This window comes from Quercus robur, chromosome 9 (assembly GCF_932294415.1).
Source record: "Quercus robur chromosome 9, dhQueRobu3.1, whole genome shotgun sequence".
Taxonomy (NCBI): domain Eukaryota; kingdom Viridiplantae; phylum Streptophyta; class Magnoliopsida; order Fagales; family Fagaceae; genus Quercus; species Quercus robur.
Window position 1 is genome coordinate 18,038,628 of NC_065542.1, and position 15,667 is coordinate 18,054,294.

The following is a 15,667-nucleotide window of genomic DNA, read 5'->3' on the forward strand; positions in this document are numbered from 1 at the left end:
ATTGAGCCCATTAAAAATAAAATTCAACCTCTACTTATTGTGCATGGCATGTCATATGATATATAATACTTACATTGAACCACACAATTTAAGTATTTAACCACATTTTCAAGCACAGTGTTAAACTTAATTTTTTATTAATTGTTAAAACTAATCTAAAGACTTTTGGCAAAAGGATTTTAATTAGAGCAATATTTTTAAACTTTTTGAAAATTTGATAATAGAGTTAAAGAAAACTATCTTAATACTTTATAGCAGGGGCAGGGCCAAGTAATAATGAGGGTGGTCACAAAACCACCCTGAATTTTTTTTTTTTTTAATATACCTTAAAAAATTTTGAGTTTTGAATTAATATTGGTCTTTTGACCACCCTAGAAAAAAAACTTGACCACCCTAAAAAAAAACTTGAACACCCTTAATAACAATTGAGCCCATTAAAAATAAAATTCAACCTCTCCAAAATTTTGGTCCATTGAACGTTGAACAAAAAAATTGCAAGAAATGCAATGTTCACAATATTTTCATAACAAATCTTAAATAGCAAGTTATTACTGGTAAACAAAAAAATAATTTCAATAGTAAGTTCAAATTAGAACCAGTAAAAACTTATCACCTAAGTTTTGTTGTGAAAATATTGTGGACATAGCACTTCTCAAAAATTGTCCAAACAAACAAATTAGCCTAAAATCTCAAACCAAATGTTTAATTGCGATTTTTTAAATTGTATTTTCAAATGACATATTTTAAAATCACTATTTTATATATATATTGTAGTTGCACGATTTTCCTGGCCCAACTTCTGTTGATCAGGCCTTGGCCCAAAGCACAACCCACAATAAATACTTGTAGAGAATGGGTTAAAGAACTTGGCCTCAGTGAAACTAGCAGGTCTAATGCATGTAGTGTACTGTTTGCAGAAAGAAATAAGAACGTAAAGAAGGATTCCTCCCGTCTGATTTTATTTCTTTTGTTCCTCTTATAATTCTGCCGTCCCTTCTTTGAGGGACTCCACTACATTATATCTCTCTCTCCCTCTCATCTCAACCTTACACCTGTTGACCATCTAGACGTCCATCTGAGCACCTGTCCCATCAGACGCCCTTATCAGTCCCTTTGTGAGTTGTAGAGGCCAAGGCGGCACTGTTCAGGAGTCTTTTCCTCATTAATGCGGCCAAGAGAGTGGTTGGGGCGCAATTAATGTGGTGGTAGCTTTCCGTGAGATATTTTGGATTTAATTCATTTTATATGTTGGGAAGGCGAGTTGAAATGGCTGAGCAGAGTTTCTCGTCTGGGCTTCGTGATGTCCGAGGAGGAATTACTTCTCGGACGGGTTTCCATGGAGCTGCTGGGATTGGGTAATGCTGTATACGAGGCTCTTCCTCGGATAGTACGCTCCTCGGACGGGCCTGAGTTTGGAATAGCCCATCATTTTTGGGCCGGCCCCCACAATAGCCCCTCAAAACTGCGGTTTTAACCTCCCTCCGAGGAGAAAAGCGGGGTTTTGATATTTGTGAGTGGAGGCAAATAAGGAGATCGTGGGGTGCGCGTGCGGACAGTTACTTTTGGCGCGCCACAATTTACGAGACGGGGTCATTAACTTCTGGAGGCGTTATGTTCCCTTCATCCAACGGCTTGGCGTGAATCGAACGGCCATCGTTTCTTTCTCGTATTTTTAGGCAGGGATGATCTTTTCTCTCTCCTCCCTGCTATATAAGACGTCAGCGGGGCTCAGTTTCTTTTTTCATCTGCATTTCACAAACCCCAAAAGACTCCAGAGAACTCCACCGAATCCCAGAGATATACGAACACTTGCGTCCGTTACGCCGCCGTAGCCGTTCTTGTGAAGCGCTTCGTCCAAGAGAGATTCCCAGGCGTCCCCTTGAGCGTTTTGTGAAGGTACCAGTTCATTTCGCCTTTCTCTCCGTTTCAATTCCCTCCTCGGACTCTACTTTTCTTTTCAGTCTTTACTTTCATTTCCTCAGTTCAGTTCAGATGGGTAGATTCGAAAAATTAGTAAAAACTCCTGCCGCTATGGAAGCCTTTAGGGCTAAATACCACATTCCCCCGAGGGTTGGGCTGCGGCACTGTCCTCTTGAAGGAATATTGACCGATAGAGTTGAGGGGGAAGTCGTTATCCCCATGATTGCTTTCATAGAGGGAGGGATGACACTTCCCATGCGCAGGATCACAAGGGAATACCTGTTCAACCATAGGTTGACGCCGTATCAGTGTGCCCCAAATATGTTCAAGATACTAGGCTGTGTAGATGTCTTAAACAAGCGGATGAATTTAGGCCTCACTTGGCACGATGTGGCTTATTTGTACGAATGCCACCGCCTCGGGGATGATGGGTATTATCTTAAATCCCGGAACGAGGTCGTTAGGTTGATCTCTTGTCTTCCAGTTTCCAATAAGACCGTGAAGGATGACTTCCTCATTGCTTCTAGGGAGTGGTTCGACGGTATTCCCTGTCCAACTCGGGCAGGAAACCCAGGTGCGACGCTTTTAGGATTGATCCTTTTTGGGGAAAGGATTTAGTGTTGAGGGGCTATTTTTTCTGGCTTTCTTTGTAATTGGAAAATTTCATGATCTGACCTCACTTTTCTTGGTTTGCTTGCAGACAAAAGTCACGTTGCTCCTCGGATAAGACTTGTGAACGTGCCAGCGCTGAACTATCTTCTCAGGTCGGAGATTTACGTTACCGGGGACGGACAGTTGCGTGCGGCCCATCTGGTTTTGGGCTATCAACCTCTGAGCAGCGCTTTCCAGGCAATTGGTCACGCTATAAGGGCTGGCAGCCCGAGGCTAGCCAGAATTGACGTGTCCCGGGACGGATTCCTAGCTGACCACGATTTGCCACCAGTTGTGTTGCCAGGTGTCAGAAATCCCTATTTAGCGGAGCAGTTACCTCCGGTAAACGAGCCTGGTGCTGCTGTTTTGGTTGAAGAAGAGGCTGAATCATCTCGTCTTTCCCTTGAAGAGGAGATAGATAAGTTTTACTTCGAGGAGGAAATTCAGCAAAACCCCTTGGTGGAGCCTTCTAATCCCGAAGTAGAGCAGGACCAACATTCCGCAGTTGGTGTTCCCTCAATCGTTATCTGCTCGGACGATACTTCAGACGAAGAGGTAGAGCCCATGGCAGGAAAGGGAAAGTCTCTGAAGGAGCTGATGACCTCTCGGGGGAAAGGTCAGTCATCAAAGGTTCAGCCATCGAAGGGACCAAGTCCATCAAAGGTCAAAACCCTTCCCCCTGTGGTTCCCCAGGGCGTCTCGGACCCTGGCCTTAAGGTCATCCCGGACCTGAAGAAGAAGAGGCCGGTGGACACGCCTGAGGAGGGCGAGGTGGCTGTCCAGCCGGCCAAGCAGCAGAAAACCACACGGGCGCCAAGGAGCAGAAAGGGCACCTCCTCGGACAGTAGGGATGAGGGGAACCTTGCTGAAGTGCGCACTGCCCCTCGTCCATGGGACCCAAAGTTGGAGCTGGATGGGCTCGCCATTCCTTACACTGCTTCGGTCCGAGAGTATAATCGTGGCCGGGCAGGGTACGTGGCGGAGGCCTTAGAGCAGCCCCTACTTCTTCCTCGGGACATGGAGGCCTACAGGCGGTGCACTCAGTCCGAGCTCTTCCTATCCCTTAAAAGGGATCTCGCGCTGGTAAGTAATCCTTTTACTGCTTTGTCCATTTACTTGCTCCTGTTAGATTATATATTTTTCTTTTAAGGACGCTCTTGTTTTGTCCGCAGATTACTCAGCAGGTCTTTGTGGCTGAGGAGTTTTGCCGTAATAGCCGCAATCTGGCTGAGGCTGAGACCCAGGCTCGGACAGAGGTGGAGAAAGCCTTGGGGTCCCTCAAGCATGATCACACTAAACTCACGGCTGAGTTCAAGGATTCGGAGAACCGACGTAAAAGTGCAGAGGCTGGCTTGAAGAGTGCCGAGGATCAGGCGGAGGACCAGCGCAAACAACTGTACACGGCTCAGCTTAACCTTAACACCGAGAGGCAGGCAGTGCAGGATCTCAGGACTGCCCTGCAAAAGGTAGAGGATGAGCTGAGGCTGGTAAAGGCGGAGGCCCAGCTGATCCGAGAGGCCACAGAGGCTGAGAAGAATGCTGCTCGCCAGCTCGGGGCCGAAGAGACGGAGGCCAAGCTGTCTGAGGAGATCCCTGAGGTGTGCAGAGAGTACTGCGACATTTCATGGGCTCATGCTCTCGACGCTGCAGGAGTTCCTGCGTATTCGGCCCAAAGGCTGCCTGAGAGCATCTTCTATCCTCCGGAGATCCGAGCTAGTCCTGATGAAGCCCAAGTCGCTTCGGAGCAAGACCTGGCGGTGCCTGATGCCGTCCTTGTGTCTGATGTGGCTAAGGATCCTGCCACAGACTCTACCATTGAGGTTCCTCCTCCTCAGCCCGAGCAGAAAGAAGATTCTCCCGCTAAGGCTTAGCCCCCTCTTTTTTTTCTTTTTTTTTTTTATGAGAGTTGTCTTGTTTTTTCATTCTTTTGTAAGGACCTCTCCTTTTAATGTACTCGGAATATTAGTATAAAATGTTCGTTTTGCTTACTAAGAATGTATGTCAATAGCGTTCTTTTTTAAACATTTGCAACGAGGTAGATACAGGCAAACGGTCAAAATGAAAATGGGTTTTTGGGTTGCTCATTCGAGGGTCGCGATGGTGCTAGATGGTGCGCATGTATTAAAAGTGATTTCCTTTAAGTAATAATCTCCCAATCTATCACAAGTAATAATCTCCCCAAAAGTCTGTGGTCCGAGGAACCAGGCAGGGCTTAGGTTCTGTTTAAAACTATGACTTGTCATGAGTAATAATTTCCCCTAGAGTCTGTGGTCCGAGGAGCCATGCAGGACTTAGGTTCTGTTTAAAACTATGAGCTGTCATGAGTAATAACTTCCCCTAAAGTCTGTGGTCCGAGGAGCCATACAGGACTTTAGTTTTGTTTAAAACTTATAAATAGTTGGCTTAAGTAACAATTTCCCCCAAGTCTGTGGTCCGAGGAACCATGCAGGACTTGGGTTCTGTTTAAAACTTATAAATAATCGGCTTAAGTATTAATTTACCCCAAGTCTGTGGTCCGAGGAGCCATGCAGGACTTGGGTTCTGTTTAGAACTTATAAATAATCGTAATGTGGACTGGCAAGCGGCAAATAGTCATGAAAGAGAACGTATGCTAAGCCATTCTTATTAATAATAATACCTCCTGAGGTTATTTACATTCCATGGTCGAGGTACAGCTTTTTCATCCAAATCCTCTAGGTAGTAGGCGCCTATTCCGGCCACGGATGTGACACGGTATGGTCCCTCCCAATTGGGCCCCAACTTGCCCCAAGAGGGGTTCTTTGCGCTGCCAAGAATCTTCCTCATCACGAGATCACCTGGACCCAGAGGCCGCAGTTTGACGTTAGCATCATACCCTTGTCTTAGCTTCTGGTGATAATAGGCCATGTGAATCGTGGCCTTTTCCCTTCTTTCCTCAGCTAGGTCCAGACTTCTTCCTAACAACTCATCGTTATCACCTGGGGTAAACGAACTAGACCTTAACGTGGGGAAGTTGTTCTCGATTGGAAGCACAGCCTCTGCCCCGTAAGTCATTGAGAAGGGAGTTTCACCGGTTGAACGCCGCGGCGTTGTCCGATAGGTCCATAAGACGTGCGGTAGTTCTTCTACCCATCTCCCCTTTGACTCATCCAGTCTTTTCTTCAACCCGTTCACTATGACCTTGTTTACGGCCTCGACTTGCCCATTTCCTTGGGGGTATGCGGGAGTGGAATATCGATTAATGATCCCAAACTCACGGCAATACTCCCTAAAATTCTTGCTGTCAAACTGAAGACCATTGTCGGAAATGAGTGTTCTCGGAGTTCCGAAGCGGGTGATAATGTTCTTCCAGATGAATTTCTGGGCGTCCACGTCCCTGATGTTGGCCAAAGGCTCAGCCTCCACCCATTTAGTGAAGTAATCGGTTCCGACTATTATGTATCGCTTGTTCCCCGCAGCCTTGGGGAAAGGTCCGACAATATCAAGACCCCATTGCGCGAACGGCCATGGACTGGAGAGTGGGTTGAGAACCCTTCCGGGTTGGTGGATATTTGGGGCGAATCTTTGGCATTGATCGCACTTCTTAGCGTATTCCTGGGCTTGTCTCTGCATGTTCGGCCACCAGTATCCTTGGGTGAGTGCCCTGTGCGCCAGCGATCTTCCTCCGGTGTGACTTCCACATACTCCCTCATGCAACTCTTCAAGAAGAGACTCGGACTCTTCTGGATGTACGCAGAGCAGGTACGGTCCAGAGTATGAGCGCCGATAAAGCTTGCGGTCCTCTGATAGCCAAAAATGAGGAGCATTTCTACGTATCTTCTCGGCTTCTAGTCTTTCCTCCGGTAGGATCTCATCTTGGAGGAAATTCCTTAAGGGGTCCATCCAACTGGGGCTCTGTCTTATCTGATGGACTTGGGTCGGGTTTCCACTGATGGGACTGGCCTTAACTAGATCTTCGACTAGGATTACTCGTGGCAAATTACGTGCCGAGGACGTGGCAAGAGTGGCCAGCGAGTCTGCATGAGTGTTTACCCTCCTGGAGATGTGCGTTAAACTGAAGGTTTCAAAGCTCTCCCGTAGCCGTTTGACTTGTCCCAGATACTCTTGCATCCTAGTATCTCGAGCTTCCAGCTCTCCCATCACTTGTCCGACCACTAATCTGGAGTCCGAGAAGGCTTCTATTACTCTTCCACCCAACCTTTGAACCATTGCCATTCCTTGAAGTAAGGCTTCGTATTCGGCTTCATTGTTCGTAGCCGAGAATCCGAGTCTTAATGACTTTTCAATGACAGCGCCGTCTGGCGATATTAAAACTATCCCAACTCCTGATCCTCTCTAGTTGGCCGCACCATCCACGTAGACCTTCCAATGCATGGTTTCCCCGGCCGAAATCGCGCCGACCAGTTTTCCGCACATGTCTTTCTTCTCGGTCATCGTTTCTATAGAGGGCTCAGCGAACTCTGCTATCAAGTCTGCGAGGACCTGTCCTTTGACGGAGGGTCTGGGCATATATTTAATATCAAAAGCCCCCAGAAGAGCACTCCACATGGCGATCCTTCCTGTGTAGTCAGCACTTCGAAGCACGGCTCGAAGTGGAAGCTGAGTCAGGACGATGACTGTGTGCGCCTGAAAGTAATGAGGAAGCTTCCGGGTTGCATGCACTATCGCCAAAATTGCCTTCTCTAAGGGTAGGTATCGCACCTCGGCCTCATGTAGTGACTTGCTCACATAGTACACCGGTCGCTGTACCCCGTTATCATCCCGTATTAGTACCAGGCTTACGGCGTGGGGAGCTACGGCGATGTATGCAAACAGCACCTCGTCTGCCTCAGGACTGGACATGATGGGTGGTCGGGACAGGTAGTCTTTAAGCTGTTGGAAAGCCTGAACGCAATCCTCCGACCATTTGAACTCTTTCCACTTGTTTATCAGGAGGTAAAAAGGCCGGCATCGATCCGCCGATCGCGATATGAATCGGCTTAATGCCGCAATCATGCCAGTGAGCTTCTGCACCTCCTTCGGGTTCCGAGGAGTCTGTAGGCTGTTAATGGCTTTGATTTGGTCAGGACTTACTTCTATTCCCCTGTGGGTGACCATGTACCCTAGGAATTTCCCAGACCCGACTCCGAGCGAGCATTTGGAGGCATTTAGCCGCAAGCGGTGCTCCCTTAAGATAGCGAAGATGGTTCCAAGGTCTTTCACGTGTTCGGACACCCTTTTGCTCTTCACGACCATATCGTATATATACACCTCAATGATTTTGCCCAGTTGTGGCTCGAACATCCGAGTCATCATCCTTTGGTATGTCGAACCCGCGTTCTTTAGCCCGAAAGGCATCACCTTATAATGATAATTTCCGATGGGCGTCATGAAAGCCGTTTTCTCTTGGTCCTCCAGCGCAAGGGGTATCTGATGATAGCCCTGGAAGGCGTCCAGGAAACTCATTCGAGGGTGCCCCACGGTTGCGTCCACCAATCGGTCAATTTTGGGTAGGGGAAATGGGTCCTTGGGGCACGCCTTGTTCAGGTCCGTGAAGTCTACGCAGACCCTCCACTTCCCCGTCTTCTTCCTTACCACCACTGTGTTTGCCAACCATTCGGGATAAAAGACCTCTTTGATAGCCCCTGCCCTTTTTAATTTTGCCACCTCGTCTCTCACGGCACTAGCGTGCTCCTTTAAAGGGCGTCGGGATGGCTGCTTCCTCGGAGTGGAAGAGGGGTTGACGTTCAAGTGGTGACAAATAAGGCTGGGATCGACTCCCGGGGCATCGTAGGCGTCCCAAGCGAATACATCGACGTTTTCTCTGAGAAATCTGACCAGTTCCTCCTTTTCTTGAGAGGGAAATTCAGAGCCGACCTGAAAAAACTTCTCCGGGTCATCGCTGACAGCAATCTTATCTAGGCCTTCACACATTATCTCCTCGGCCAGCCCCTCGTTATGCTTCACCGAGGAGGCTGGTTGCTATAAGCTTTTTGAGTCCGAGGTCTCGACCAAGGGCCGATGTAAAATGGCGGCCACCACACACTTCCTAGCCACGGCCTGATCTCCTCGGATCTCTTCTACTCGTCCTTGGGATGGATATTTTACTTTCTGGTGAAGTGTGGAGGTCACGGCCTCTAGGCTGTGGATCCATGGCCTTGCAACTATCGCAGTGTAGGGTGAATAAGCGTCGACCACGATAAAATTCACCTCCACCACTTCCACCCCAGTCTGTACGGGCAGTCGGATTAGCCCCTTTGGCGTAACAAGCTTCCCCTCAAAGCTGAGGAGGGGGGAATCATAAGCCGTTAAATCTTCTGGCGTCAAGTTTAGCCCCTTGTATAGGTCGGGGTACATTATCTCCACCGCACTTCCCGAATCTACTAACACCCTTTTAACATCAAAACCCCCAATCCGCAAGGTGACCACCAAGGCATCATCGTGAGGTTGAATTGTTCCTTCTTTATCCTCATCCGAGAATCCCAGTATCAAAGAGCTTCCCTTTTTTAACCTCTTGGGCTCTCTTTGCCTGCCCATGTAGGGGAAATGATCCACGGCTAATACCCTGGGGATGGGCGGCCCAGTTCTTCCTGGTGCAGCGAGGATGACATGTATCGTCCCGGTGGGGGGTCTTAAAGACACGTCCCTTCGAGGTTCTTGTGCTGCTTGGCCGGGATGGCCGCTTGACGAGTGCAGCAGGTGACGTAACTTTCCTTCTCGGACCAATTGATCTAGGTGATTCCACAGATTCCTGCAGTCCTCAGTAGTATGCCCGTGGTCCTGATGATATTGGCAGTACAAGTTCTGATTACGATTGGCAGGGTTTCCAGCCATCTTTCTCGGCCATCTGAAATAGGGTTCATCCCTTACTTTCTCCAGTACCTGTTGTACTGGCTCTCTGAATACGGCATTCACTGTTTGCGGGGTGCTCTGCCCAGCCTGTCGCGGAAAATCTCTCCTCGGCTGACCAGGATTGTGACGTTCCATTCTGAAATCATTTGCCTTAAAGGGAACGACCTTCTCCTTGCCCTTCCCTTGCAGCTGATCCTCCTCCACTCTTTTGTACTTGTCGATCCTATCCATCAGTTGTTGGACGTCAGTAGCTGGTTTCCCGGTGAGGGATTTCCTTAAGCCATGCCCGGTGGGGAGGCCGCTTGTGAACGTGCTGATAGCAATGTTATCATGGTTGTCATCTAAATCGTTATACACCTCCCAATACCTATCGGAATACGCTTTCAGGGTTTCTCCTTCGTGCATGGACAAGGACAGCAGCGAACTGAAAGGTCGAGGGACTCTAGTGTTTGTAATGAAACGGGAGCAAAAAGCTTGAGTGAGCTGCTTGTAGGAGCCCACGGAGTTTGTCTTCAGGCTGTTGAACCATCTCATTGCCATCGATCCCAAGCTAGAGGGGAAGATTTTGCACATCAAGGCCTCGTTTTGCGAGTAAATTGCCATCTTTGGATTAAACTGACTCACGTGCTCCACCGGGTCTGCTTTGCCGTGATAAATGGCGAACGCCGGTTGGTTGAAGCGTCTTGACATCTTAGCCCCTTCGATTCTATTCGTGAAGGGTGATCTTGAAACCTGATCCAACGCCTTCTTCATGGCGTCGCTCCCCGAACCTTTGCTGGACGGGCGCTCATACTTTCGTACAAGGCGTGGTTCCTTTTCGTAAGAAAAGGTTTCGCTTGGTGGGGTCCTTGACCTTCGTCTGTAACTCACGTCTTCTGGACTAGAAGACTCGCCTGAGTCAGAGGGAGATCGTCTTCGCTGCGCACGTCGTAACTTCCTTTTTAGGTCATCTATCTCTCGCTGCATGGCCTGGTGACTATTTCGCCTCTGAGACACGTGACTTCCTATCTGAGTGTGACTCTGGCTCGTCCGGGTGGTATGCACACTCCCTTCACGATTCCCCCTTTCACCTGGGCCAGTTGGGTTATTTTGCCTCTGGGACTCGGCATGTCGTGTCCGTTGGGAGTTAGCTTGGTGAGGATCCTCTTGGTGCGGGTCTAGTTCTGACATGCTTGACCGTTGCACTAGCTGATGCCCTAGTTCCTCCCACAGACGGCGCCAATTGTAGTTGCACGATTTTCCTGGCCCAACTTCTGTTGATCAGGCCTTGGCCCAAAGCACAACCCACAATAAATACTTGTAGAGAATGGGTTAAAGAACTTGGCCTCAGTGAAACTAGCAGGTCTAATGCATTTAGTGTACTGTTTGCAGAAAGAAATAAGAACGTAAAGAAGGATTCCTCCCGTCTGATTTTATTTCTTTTGTTCCTCTTATAATTCTGCCGTCCCTTCTTTGAGGGACTCCACTACATTATATCTCTCTCTCCCTCTCATCTCAACCTTACACCTGTTGACCATCTAGACGTCCATCTGAGCACCTGTCCCATCAGACGCCCTTATCAGTCCCTTTGTGAGTTGTAGAGGCCAAGGCGGCACTGTTCAGGAGTCTTTTCCTCATTAATGCGGCCAAGAGGGTGGTTGGGGCGCAATTAATGTGGTGGTAGCTTTCCGTGAGATATTTTGGATTTAATTCATTTTATATGTTGGGAAGGCGAGTTGAAATGGCTGAGCAGAGTTTCTCGTCTGGGGCTTCGTGATGTCCGAGGAGGAATTACTTCTCGGACGGGTTTCCATGGAGCTGCTGGGATTGGGTAATGCTGTATACGAGGCTCTTCCTCGGATAGTACGCTCCTCGGACGAGCCTGAGTTTGGAATAGCCCATCATTTTTGGGCCGGCCCCCACATATATATATAAAATGTACACTTTTTAAATAATTAATCTATTAGTGTTTGCTTTAGTCTCTAGCCGAATTTGTTGGATTTGTGTGATATATTTTTTCAAAAAGATAATGCATTTTGTTTATATTAGTACTTATTTAGGCAATATGTTAGTAATTGAATGAGAGGTCAGTAACTTAATAATTGTTTGGTTGTATACATTGAAAAAGATGTAGCTGATAACATTGATAGTGAAACTATCACACAATGATTTCAAAATATGAAAACTTGTGAAAGGAAATTTAATATATTCAAGTTTTATTATTATTAAATTTTTTTAATTTAATTATTTTTAATGACCACCCTGAAAAGAATTTCTGGAACCGCCACTGCATTATAGGTACTCATAATAGGAGATGATATTGACTTGGCATAACCATAACTTGTAGGACACAACTTTTACTATACATAAGCTCATAAACGAGTTTTAAAATCCAATTTCAGCTTATAACCCAAATGCAGGCTTAAAATACGTTAAAAAAAATTGGGAGATCTCTAATAATTATAACTTTTTTCCTAGGCATATCTTGAATTCAAAATGAGCAGAAGAATTAAATGGGTGCGCCTCTCATAGTCTCATTGTAATTATGGTGTGCAATCTTCATTTTTATTTATAATCAATTTCTAACATATTTTGGAACACATACTATTACTGTATCAATGATTGTTGCTTTATTTTAATGTCTTTCTGTCAAAGGAAAAGAGAAAGATGAGACCCTTCACCAAACAAATACTATAAAATACCACATATGTGGATCCCATTACTGTTGTAAATTTTGTAATTTTCGCATTTTGAATGAACTACCAATGAAGATTTCTTCGCAGGAAAGTTGACCCAAACTTCACTTTCACAAATGGAGATTAAAGTATTACTAAACCATTGACCAATAAAGAAGTCTTCGTTGGTATTGGTAGTTCATACAAAATTATTTTTATATTTCATCAATCCGTGTGGACCTATCTATATAATTTTATATCCCCTCCCAACTTTTCTTTCGGCTCCATTTCAATTTACATTACATGGTGATTTTTATCCTATATGCACAAACATTATTTCTTGTTCTTCTATACGGTCGTTACTTTGTTCCATGTTTTGTATCCCATTGTTGAGGTTTGTTCATTGCGTCTTTGTGCTTTCTCGTTTGTGGACTATTGCTCTGTGTTTTGGTGCAAAGACGAATGTTTTGGTTCTTTTATTATTATTATTGTTATTATTATTATTATTATTATTATTGTAGGTGGGTGTAGACGTGGCAAAACGGACGGGTCGGATTAGATTCGGATCGGGTCAATCGAGTCGGGTCAAGTTGACTTGTATTTTTCAAACTTTTTTTTTTTTTTTGAAATAGATGCAATTTGTCAATTGTTTATATGTTCCTTAACTATAATTAAATTCTCACTAGTGATACTGTTACCACTAAACACTTGATACCCAAATTTGGTGCAACTCTTGTTTCAGCTTTCTATAAGCTAATCTTGGTATAATCTTTGATCTGTTTAAAGTAGGTAGAGAAAATGAAGGTGGCAAGTAAAGAATGACAAACTATAATGGAGTATATAACATATTAAGTAAAGAAGAATAAGTAAATATTTTATAAGAATTATACCTCAATCTCAATATACTCAACGTTGGTAGACATGGCAAAACGGTTGGATCGGGTCGGGTTAAACGGGTCGCAGGTCAAAACAGGTCATTTTTAAACGGGTCAATCGGGTTGCGGGTCAATCAGGTCGGGTCAGAAAATTCTGACCCGTTTTGCCATGTCTAGGTGAGTGCATATATGGTGATGGGTATTTGATGTAAACTCTAAAAAAAAAAGGTTTGTTTGGCCGGTGCCTGCACACAATAAACATGATAATCCCAACTAGGGTGGCTATAAGCCTATAAGCACTCTGAAGATTAATTTAGTATTAAGGAAAATGTCTAATTGGGTGGAAAGTGGAAACTAATTGGGTTAAGGGTTGCACACCTTTAGGAATGCTACAGTGGGGTATTTACACCATTGATTGGCACAAGCTTAACTATGAAAATCCATCATTACCCTCTTATGTTGCTTTCATTGAATCAAACATGCATGTTCTACTGATCTGGGCATGACTCCAAACGGTGGTTAGGAATCCCGCTGAAGGGGCAGGTTACATCTCATTAAATGTTGAGTGGGTGGGTGGTTAGGTATAATAAATATGATTTTGATAGATTTAACCATCAAACCCGCCTTTTGAAGGGTTCCCTTTAGATAGATCGAGATGATCGTTACACTAAATTGATATGCGTATTTTTCTCATCTATTGATCTATTGTCTAGCTTACAGGTTCTTCAATAGAGACTGGCACGTGTTGACTACGAAGTTCCTAACTTACGGCCAAAATGGCAAAATACCCCTTTTGCCGAAACTTTCCAGTAAAATACCTTCTGTCTGAAACTATTTAAGAATATGCCCCTATTTTGAAACTCAATTTTTAGAAAATCGAGTTTTAATGAAAAACTCGATTTGGCGAAAATCGAGTTTCTTGAAAAAACCAACATGGAACTCAAGTTCCATGTTTTATTATTATTATTATTATTATTATTTGATTGCCTATAACTTGATTTTCTAAAAATCAATTTTTTCATTGAAACTCGACTTTTAGAAAATCAAATTTAAAACAGGAGCATATCTCTAAATAGTTTCAGACAGGAGGCATTTTACTAGAAAGTTTCAGCGAAATGGATATATCCCCATTTTGGCCCCCAACTTACTCTTATGTTGCTTGGCCCCTCACGATTATTATTATTATTAGTGTTATCTATATATATAAAAAACCGAAACTTTTGAAACTCCCACAATTTTCCACATCAGCAATACTTATATAAATAATAATAAATCTTTTTTTTTTATTTCCACCAAATACAAATTACAAACCCGATCCTAAACGCAGAAATCAGCCACAAACAAAAAGCCACACCCATAGTCCAAAATTCATCAAACAACTAACCAACCATTACAAATCTGTATCAAATCCAAAGACCCAATCTCTACCAAATCTCCCTCTTCTCCCTTCACCTAAAGTGCACACTGTTAGCCACACCTATTTGTCTCTCTTTTGCTCGGAACTTCCACACCCAAAACTCCCAATTAGAAATCAATGTGTAGGTGGCTATCGCTGCTCAAGTCGACGTCGTTGAGAGGCTTGCTATGGGTTAGTTAGAGACATAGATATGTGGGTTTTCATTGGGTTTGAGGGTGTGGATCGAAGGTTGGGTTGTATTGTGGTGGTTGTCTACTTTGGTAGTTGAGTTGTATGCGTTTGTTGTGATGTGGATTAAGTTTTCCCCTTCTTTTTTGGGTTATGGCTGTACTGGATATTAGCTGATGGTGGTTGGGATGAGATTGGTGTATTTGGAGATTGGAGCAAATTTGGTTGGGTTTTTAGATTTGGGTTTTTGGTTGGCTATCATAACTTTTTTTTTCCCTTATGGATCTAGAATTTTGGGTGGTTGTTAGTGGTGGGTTATGTGCGTAGTTCTGTAATTGTGCTTGCATTTGGTGGGTTTTGAGAACAATGGAATTTTTATTTTTATTTTACTAAAAAAAAAAAACACTAAAAAATGATTTCTAAAACATTTCCAATTATGCAACTAAGTACCGTAAAATGAAAACATTTTACTAAAAATATTTTACATGTAAAATATTATACATTATAAAATATTTTATTTAGAACAACAAACAGCGTAAACATAATGGAAAACTTTCATTTGTTATATATTTTTGTTCTTTTACCATTTTTGCAAATAGTTGATATTGTTCAATTTTCCTTTAATCAAACGTGATTCCAGTTTTTGAGTATGTTATGAGTAGAAAGCCAACCTATTCATTTTAAAGTGAGCTTTTAAGCAAAGTAAATATATATTATTTTTCTCAAATTATTTCGTGCATTGCACGGGTTAGCAACTATGTACAATCTAAGTGGAAAAGACAAATAGTTGTTAACATCTACTTACACAATAGTTTTCCCGTGCATTGCATGAGTTAACGACTAGTTATTATTATTATTATTATTATTATTATTATTATTGGTTAAGTAGCAATCTTCATTAAAACAAGAAAGAGCGCAACAATCCATACATGATAAAATACAAAGATGCATAGAACAATCCACAACAAAGGGATACAAAACAATAACATAAAACCTTATTCTTGCTTTTAACAACTAGATTAGTCACCGATATAGGAGGAATGGCCATTTTAAAATGAATTCAAACTTAAAGGATTAAAGTGAAAACTATATAAACTTAAGAGACCAAAATGAAGAGGAAAAAATAAATCAAACTTTAAGGGTTAAAAATATAATTTAATCAAATTTAGAGC

The 15,667-nt window shown here is 44.0% G+C and overlaps 1 protein-coding gene across 1 annotated transcript; it reads left to right on the forward strand.

Annotated features, from left to right (window-relative positions):
- The first annotated feature begins 3,438 nt into the window (after positions 1–3,438).
- LOC126699481 (uncharacterized) lies at positions 3,439–4,442 on the forward strand. Its single transcript, XM_050397321.1, has 2 exons — positions 3,439–3,654; positions 3,744–4,442. The coding sequence occupies exons 1-2, from the start codon at positions 3,589–3,591 to the stop codon at positions 4,440–4,442; spliced, it is 765 nt and encodes a 254-aa protein (XP_050253278.1). The 5' UTR covers positions 3,439–3,588.
- The last annotated feature ends 11,225 nt before the right edge of the window (positions 4,443–15,667 follow it).